Raw genomic sequence first — 8,752 nt, 5'->3', positions numbered from 1 at the left:
CATGAGTTCATGAATGTTAAAGTTAAAACAGCTTTTATTGTATGTAAACTCAAAGTTTAAGACATCAGGATGAAAATACAGCAATGCATTGTGGGTGAAACACGTGAAATATTGGATCGTCCAATCAGACTCTGAGCTGGAGGAGAAAACAGAATTACATGATTAAATTCTGATAATTGTCAGATGTGTCTGATGAACAGTGACTGTGTTCATCATCAGACACTCGGCTCAGTTAGTCTCAGGTTATAACATGAATCACAGTCAATCACAGAACATCTTGGACCAGATTCTGATCGGTCTGTTGTTAGTGAACGGCTCCTCGTTCAGTCCAATGAGAGCTGCTCAGGACATCCATGTTGTCGGCGTCCTCTGACTTCCTCCTCTGACTGTCTGCTGGATCGACAGCATGGAAATATTTATTTTACATCTATTAACCATCATCAGTTCTGATGATACAGGACGCGATGCTCAGAAAATACTATTTATTGTTTTACAGTCATCACATGGCATGTAGTACCGATGGTGGCCACTGGTCCACACTCAGCTGACAGGCAGGAAAACAAGCCAGCTGAAGGTCAAAGGTCACAGGAGAGGTTACATCATAGTTTTTTTAATCATCTATTTCGTTAATTACAGTCAGCTATAAGAAGGTCATATATATCAGGTCTACAGGCTACAATACACACAGCTGAGTTCATCAGAATATAAACTCATTTTTGTTCTGTTGGTGTTTTAATTCAACCACATGTTGATATTCATTTCATTTTGACGCAGTTTGTTATGGACAAATAAATCAATACAAATGGCTTCCTGGATACATTGATCATCTCAATCCAATAATATCAACAGAAACTGTATTAGTGTTGGACTCATTGATTACAGATTACAGATTACATACACATGACTTCATTCCTTCAGTAATATGAGTTCATAACATCCTGCAGGAATATGAGCACCAGTAATCTGATCAGGACAGTAACAACAACATCACGTCTGCAGATTACAGACACAAGACTTTCCACCACGACATTACAGCGACAAAACATCCTGTTGTGAAGTTTACAGATACCTCACATCCTTCTGGATTACGGGCACAGAACATCCAACAGGATTATGGGTACACGAGGCCCTATTATTATTATTATTATTATTATTATTTTCATATTTCTTTTATTTGAACAGGGACAGTGCACAATAACACATTAACCCTGTATATAACAAGGAGAGATGCATTGCACCGGGTTTTAGCAAGTTTCTATTTTCCACCCGTAGTCCCTGAGCAGGTAGATCGAACATACAATAAATCGTACAGGATTAAGGGTACACCAGGCCCTATGGGATTACAGGTACAGAACGTCCTACGGGATTACAGGTACAGAACGTCCTTCGGGATTACAGGTACAGAACGTCCTACGGGATTACGGGTACACCAGGCCTTATGGGATTACAGGTACAGAACGTCCTACGGGATTACAGGTACAGAACGTCCTACGGGATTACAGGTACAGAACGTCCTACGGGATTACAGGTACAGAACGTCCTACAGGATTACGGGTACACCAGGCCTTATGGGATTACAGGTACAGAACGTCCTACGGGATTACAGGTACAGAACGTCCTACAGGATTACGGGTACGTGGCGTCATACAGGATTAAGGGTACAGAACATCCAACAGGATTATGGGTACCAGACAGTTGACAGGATTAGGGGTATTCAACGTCCAACAGGACTACGGGTACAAGACTTCCTACAGAATTAGGGACACATAATATCCCAACAGCAATCCTGCTGAGATGATTAAAGGTACACAACACATCCTGGGATGACTGCCAGGATTATAACCTGATGTACTGAAGGGGACATGACAACCTGCCAGGAGGATTACGATGAGAAGAGGTCATGTTGTTACCACAGAGCTGCCATGAGTTTTCAGTCAGGTCCCGGAGCTTCTGAACCATTTGAAAGTTTGATTTATTACAGCGACAGTAGAATGAAGTATTGTCCTCCATTCCGGCTGACGTCCTCAGCTGTTGGACGGCTCCTCTGGTTTAAGTCGGATGGCCCAGGAGTTGGCGGACACGATGTCTCCCCTTCGATGGACGCGGCAGGTATAAACGCCCTCGTTGAACTCGTTGGCAACGATGCGAAGGTCTCGGTCCTTCATGACGATGTAGCCGGGGATGGAGGTCAGGATCTGCTCGCCATCTTTGTACCAGCTGGACAAAAACAGCATGAAGACAGATTACAGATGTTTTATCTTTTTTTACTACCGCTGCTCTGTAACTTCACTTTATGATAATTGAACAATGTGATCAGCATATTGATTGTTGAGTGATATAGAAGCTAAATTACATTAAAGCCTTAACGGAAACATTAAAAGAAACGTCTCAGATTTTCTGTCTCAGTAAACTGAATCTCTTTTGGACTTGATTGCTTCAGTTTCAGTCAGTGAAACTAGTTCTTACTTTCAGTCCTTCATTGATCCATTCATTCTTTATTCCTCACTGATTAGGTTACATAAAGACCGTAGGATGAAGTATTGACTAGCTGACCTGACTTTGGGCGGTGAGCGAGGGTTTTTGGTTCCACAGCGGAAACCCACCACCTTCCCCCGGGGAACCATCTTGATCTTGACGTTGGCAGGTGGCGGTGTTGGTGTGGTAACTTCATCCAGAGGCTCTGAGGACAGGAAATGAGAGTAATACCAGAGATAGTTAGAAACAGACATATCTCAGAGAGAGAGTTCAGTTTCGTCTCGACATCCAGAAAAAGACCGTCAGAGAATCAGCGTTATGACGTCGTCTCACCGTAGCAGAAGTCACAGCGCTGAGGACAGTTCTTCTTCATGAAGGTCTTCCTCCGCTCACAGAAGCCAAGTCGAGCCCACGGGTCACACACTCGCTTCTTATCCACACAGCCTGCAGACACACGGATGGTCACACATCAGAGCTGGAAACAACAGTCACCAACGTGACCGTGACGGCTGGACGACCAGCCGGTGCTGTGAGCAGCTGTGAGACAACACGACTGTCAGAGCCGACGGCTGACTGACCGTAGAGTCTCTGGATGCCCCACACGTCGTCCTGGGCGATGTTCCTCTGACCCGTGTACGTGGCGTTGGGATGCATCAGAGCCTGAGGATCTCTGGAGTGCCACAGACCGAGAGCGTGACCGATCTCATGAGCCGCCACCTGGACCAGGTCATTCAGCCACACACCTGTAGGATCACATGTTCACACCTGATCCCTCCTGAATGCACCCGACTGCACCTGATCCCACCTGTACCTCTGAATACACTCCTGCTACTTTAAAGTTACCTTGTTTCCAGCTGAACCGGGACTTCCCAAGGATCCAGAACTCATGGTTGTCAAAGTGGATTTCTCCTCGCGGCGGCAGGAAGGCGTGAGCCAGCTCACCGTTCAGCCCGTCGAAACACGGATGGAGAGGAGACCACCAGCAGTCAGTGTGGTTAAAAGTGTAGAAGCCTAATACACAGACACACACACACACACAGACACACACACACACACACACACACACACACACACACAGACACACACACACACATACACAGTATTTAATTTGTCTTCCTCTTTGTGTTTCTTTGTTTCTCTGTGCCGACTGAAGCTCCGCCTACCAATAGTGATGTCAGTGGTGGCGTTGCCATCGGTGACCTCAGTGAAGCTGAGAGGAGACACGTCACTCCACTTCGTGAAGGCGATGCTGATGGCCTTCCTCGTGTCCTCCACGTTCAGAGTGTTAGGAAACTTTATGATCCTGAGAGTCAGACAGGTAGAGACAGACAGGTAGAGAGAGACAGGTAGAGAGAGACAGGTAGAGACAGACAGGTAGAGAGAGACAGGTAGAGAGAGACAGGCAGAGAGACAGGTAGAGACAGACAGGTAGAGAGAGACAGGTAGAGACAGACAGGTAGAGAGAGACAGGTAGAGAGAGACAGGCAGAGAGACAGGTAGAGACAGACAGGTAGAGAGAGACAGGTAGGGACAGACAGGTAGAGCCAGACAGGTAGAGAGAGACAGGTAGAGACAGACAGGTAGACCTCTGACCTCTACCTGTATGTCCCGTGACCTCTGACCTCTCCCTGTATGTCCCGTGACCTCTGACCTCTCCTTGTATGTCTCGTGACCTCTGACCTCTACCTGTATGTCCCGTGACCTCTCCCTGTATGTCTCGTGACCTCTGACCTCTACCTGTATGTCTCGTGACCTCTACCTGTATGTCCCGTGACCTCTTCCTGTATGTCCCGTGACCTCTTCCTGTATGTCCCGTGACCTCTTCCTGTATGTCCCATGACCTCTGACCTCTCCCTGTATGTCTCGTGACCTCTGACCTCTACCTGTATGTCTCGTGACCTCTACCTGTATGTCCCGTGACCTGTTCCTGTATGTCCCGTGACCTCTTCCTGTATGTCCCGTGACCTCTGACCTCTCCTTAGAACTCTCCCTGTATGTCCCGTGACCTCTGACCTCTCCCTGTATGTCCCGTGACTTCTTCCTGTATGTCCCGTGACCTCTCCCTGTATGTCTCGTGACCTCTGACCTCTACCTGTATGTCTCATGACCTCTACCTGTATGTCCCGTGACCTGTTCCTGTATGTCCCGTGACCTCTTCCTGTATGTCCCGTGACCTCTGACCTCTCCTTAGAACTCTCCCTGTATGTCCCGTGACCTCTGACCTCTCCTTAGAACTCTCCCTGTATGTCCCGTGACCTCTGACCTCTCCCTGTATGTCCCGTGACCTCTCCCTGTATGTCCCGTGACCTCTCCCTGTATGTCCCGTGACCTCTGACCTCTCCTTAGAACTCTCCCTGTATGTCCCGTGACCTCTGACCTCTCCCTGTATGTCCCGTGACCTGTTCCTGTATGTCCCGTGACCTCTTCCTGTATGTCCCCGTGACCTCTGACCTCTCCTTAGAACTCTCCCTGTATGTCCCGTGACCTCTGACCTCTCCCTGTATGTCCCGTGACCTCTGACCTCTCCTTAGAACTCTCCCTGTATGTCCCGTGACCTCTGACCTCTACCTGTATGTCTCATGACCTCTACCTGTATGTCCCGTGACCTGTTCCTGTATGTCCCGTGACCTCTCCCTGTATGTCCCGTGACCTCTGACCTCTCCTTAGAACTCTTCCTGTATGTCCCGTGACCTCTGACCTCTCCCTGTATGTCCCGTGACCTCTGACCTCTCCCTGTATGTCCCGTGACTTCTGACCTCTCCCTGTATGTCCCGTGACCTCTCCCTGTATGTCCCGTGACCTCTGACCTCTCCCTGTATGTCCAGTGACCTCTCCCTGTATGTCCCGTGACCTCTGACCTCTCCCCGTATGTCCCGTGACCTCTGACCTCTCCCTGTATGTCCCGTGACCTCTCCCTGTATGTCCCGTGACCTCTGACCTCTCCCTGTATGTCCCGTGACCTCTGACCTCTCCCTGTATGTCTCGTGACCTCTGACCTCTACCTGTATGTCCCGTGACCTGTTCCTGTATGTCCCGTGACCTCTTCCTGTATGTCCCGTGACCTCTGACCTCTCCTTAGAACTCTCCCTGTATGTCCCGTGACCTCTGACCTCTCCCTGTATGTCCCGTGACCTCTGACCTCTCCCTGTATGTCCCGTGACTTCTGACCTCTCCCTGTATGTCCCGTGACCTCTCCCTGTATGTCCCGTGACCTCTGACCTCTCCCTGTATGTCCAGTGACCTCTCCCTGTATGTCCCATGACCTCTGACCTCTCCCCGTATGTCCCGTGACCTCTGACCTCTCCCTGTATGTCCCGTGACCTCTCCCTGTATGTCCCGTGACCTCTGACCTCTCCCTGTATGTCCCGTGACCTCTGACCTCTCCCTGTATGTCTCGTGACCTCTGACCTCTACCTGTATGTCTCGTGACCTCTACCTGTATGTCCAGTGACCTCTCCCTGTATGTCCCGTGACCTCTGACCTCTCCCTGTATGTCCCGTGACCTCTGACCTCTCCCTGTATGTCCCGTGACCTCTGACCTCTCCCTGTATGTCCCGTGACCTCTGACCTCTCCCTGTATGTCCCGTGACCTCTGACCTCTCCCTGTATGTCCAGTGACCTCTCCCTGTATGTCCCGTGACCTCTGACCTCTCCCTGTATGTCCCGTGACCTCTGACCTCTCCCTGTATGTCCCGTGACCTCTGACCTCTCCCTGTATGTCCAGTGACCTCTCCCTGTATGTCCCGTGACCTCTGAGCTCTCCCTGTATGTCTCGTGACCTCTGACCTCTCCCTGTATGTCTCGTGACCTCTGAGCTCTACCTGTATGTCTCGTGACCTCTGACCTCTCCTTAGAACTCTCCCTGTATGTCCCGTGACCTCTGACCTCTCCCTGTATGTCCCGTGACCTCTGACCTCTCCCTGTATGTCCCGTGACCTCTGACCTCTCCCTGTATGTCTCGTGACCTCTGAGCTCTACCTGTATGTGAGGTTGTGGTGCGTCCACTTGTGTCCGACGGGGTTGATGGCGTAGCGTTTCTGTCTGGTCTCCGTCACTCTGCTGCTGCCACATGTCTGAAAACACACAACCCAGAATCTTTAACAGGTCATAGCAGGTTCACGGTTGATGATGACAACACTTTCCTCTCGATGATGTCACTGATTCTGAATGAAAGTGTATCAGAACGTTTTTATCAATGACTCCCAGGGTGCATTTCACCACCAGACATCCAATCAGGTTTTCACTGTTAGTTACCATGGCAACATGTTTGTTATTCATTGTCACTCTGATCCACACTGCTGATGTGCTGAGGCTCATGGGAAATGTAGTATTGAGTCTCAATGAAGCAAGGAAAAACACGTTTATCAGTGTAAACATCGAGCTTCAGATGAGTCTGATTGGCTGACAGCAGATCAGCTGACTCAACAGTAAACTTCAAAGTTTCTACATGAACAAAGTTTGAGACGTGGCACAAAAACTCTGATTGACTACAGATGTGAAACACTTCCTCTTCTTTCTTTCTCTCTCTCTTTCTTTCTTTCTTTCTTACTTTCTTTCTTTCCTGTGTTGCCCCTTTGATCGCCCCACCTCCTCCTCCTCCTCCTCCTCCTCCCCTTCCTCCGCCTCCTCCTCCTCCTCCTCCTCCCCTTCCTCCTCCTCCTCCTCCTCCTCCCCCTCTCTATCTGTCACCCACATGTGAACCTCCTCTGCTCCTCCGGTCTGAACTGAACTCAGCTGGACTCGCTTCACTTCCAGTTCAGACTGTAAACATCATCATCAACAGCAGACCGCCAAAATAAAATCTTATCTGGTGCTGATCTGATCACACAGAGAAACACTCTGCTCCACACAGCTACAGATTAGTTTCATTATTGATCATTTTCTTGATCGATTGACTAGCTGCTTGTCTGTAAAATCCTGTCCTCAAACTGACAGTAATCAATTATCAAAACAGTTGATAGTAATTGATTAGTTGATGAGTTGAACTGTTACAGTTTTGAACCAATCAGAGCTCAGCTGGTTCAGGTTAATTGATGAAGAAGCTGGTCGAGTCCTCTGATGGATTTTAAATACAGGATCAATAAATCATGAGAAGAGGAAATATTGAATATTAATTAAAGTTGGAATGGTGTGTGTTTTGTTCCCTCGCTGCACATTCATGTAATGATTGATTGATCATATTGGATATTGGTTTGTTTTCACTTCACTGATTATGATTATGATTAATGATTATTATTGCCAAGTCTTCATGATGAGAACTGAACGATGTTTACAGAAGAATTATCATAATTTTGATCGATTAATGATAAAAAATGACGATCAAAAGTAACATATCATTATTATCAATCAATAATTCTGAACCATTTGATCAATCAGCGGACTTCATGCGACTTAAACAGTTTAACACCACGAATCATAGATAAATGATCGATTGATAAGTGAGTTCACTGACCTGCGGCCTCACAGAAGCTCCGCTCACCTTCATCACCAACATCATCATCATCATCACCGTCAGCAAAGGAGGATCCATGATGAGACTCTACACAGTCCGACACATGACCCGCCAATCAACCAATTAATCAATCAATCAATCAACCAATCAATCCATACATCCGTCAGTCTGTGCGCGTGTCCACAGAAAGCGTCTCCACGCCGTCAGTCCGGGTCTCCTCGGGTCCTTGTTGGTCCTTGAGAACCATTAAAAACAATCCGGTCCTGATCCGTGCTGAGAAGAGAAGAGGGTCTGAGGACGGGCTGAGCCGGGTCGGGCTGCTCCTGGTCCCGGTCTTGGTGCGTCCCGCTCCGCTCTGGAACAAAGTGAGGGGAAGTTCCCGGACAGTTCGCTCGCTGCTGCAGTGGGGCCGGTCCGGAGGGGCGGGGTCAGGTGAGTGTGTGTGTGTGTGTGTGTGTGTGTGTGTGTGTGAGCGGTGTCCGTTTACACACTGACTGTTTAACTCTTCGCAGTCTGAGTCTCAGTATTCTTAGTTAAACAGTTTTTCTGGTTGTGTTTTTTGTCTGTTCTGGATCAGCTGCCCACAAACAGACACAGACGTGGTTCTGGTTCCTGTTGTTGTCTCTGGGGGCCTTCAGGGCTCGGGGCCACAGGTAGGGCCACCCCGAGGTGTTTTCCCAGCAGCAGCAGTCCAGATGTGCAGAGTGACTTGTCTCTGTGAGAACATCTGTCCAAACAGAGACGCACTCAGAGAGGCAGATCTGATCCGTTAGACACAGACAAGGGAGCCCAGATGAAATACATCAGAACTTCAGAACACAAGAA

The 8,752-nt window shown here is 48.5% G+C and overlaps 1 protein-coding gene across 2 annotated transcripts; it reads right to left on the bottom strand.

Annotated features, from left to right (window-relative positions):
* Positions 1-16: 16 nt before the first annotated feature.
* mmp23bb (matrix metallopeptidase 23bb) lies at positions 17-8,325 on the bottom strand. 2 transcript variants are annotated; one of them, XM_030439745.1, is made up of 8 exons: positions 7,955-8,325; positions 6,454-6,548; positions 3,639-3,778; positions 3,319-3,486; positions 3,054-3,218; positions 2,809-2,919; positions 2,554-2,680; positions 17-2,217 (listed from the first exon to the last, which is right to left on the bottom strand). In XM_030439745.1, exons 1-8 carry the CDS (start codon positions 8,003-8,005, stop codon positions 2,025-2,027), a joined length of 1,050 nt encoding a protein of 349 aa, XP_030295605.1. In that variant the 5' UTR covers positions 8,006-8,325; the 3' UTR covers positions 17-2,024. The 2 variants fall into 2 exon arrangements, with proteins under 2 accessions (XP_030295605.1, XP_030295596.1); XM_030439736.1 differs by having other exon boundaries at positions 7,928-8,324.
* Between the last annotated feature and the right edge of the window lie 427 nt (positions 8,326-8,752).

Source organism: Sparus aurata, chromosome 2, assembly GCF_900880675.1.
Source record: "Sparus aurata chromosome 2, fSpaAur1.1, whole genome shotgun sequence".
In the NCBI taxonomy this organism is placed as follows: domain Eukaryota; kingdom Metazoa; phylum Chordata; class Actinopteri; order Spariformes; family Sparidae; genus Sparus; species Sparus aurata.
The sequence above is the reverse complement of the archived record's forward strand: the minus strand, read 5'-3'. Positions and strand labels throughout refer to the sequence as shown.

Excerpts from the sequence above, each read along its gene's own strand:
- mmp23bb (XM_030439736.1), bottom strand. The coding sequence starts at position 8,005 with ATGGATCCTCCTTTGCTGACGGTGATGATGATGATGATGTTGGTGATG. Across the intron at positions 3,779-6,453 it reads CACCACAACCTCACATACAG|GATCATAAAGTTTCCTAACA; the intron begins GTAGAGCTCAGA and ends TCTGACTCTCAG. Across the intron at positions 2,681-2,808 it reads GCGCTGTGACTTCTGCTACG|AGCCTCTGGATGAAGTTACC; the intron begins GTGAGACGACGT and ends TCCTGTCCTCAG.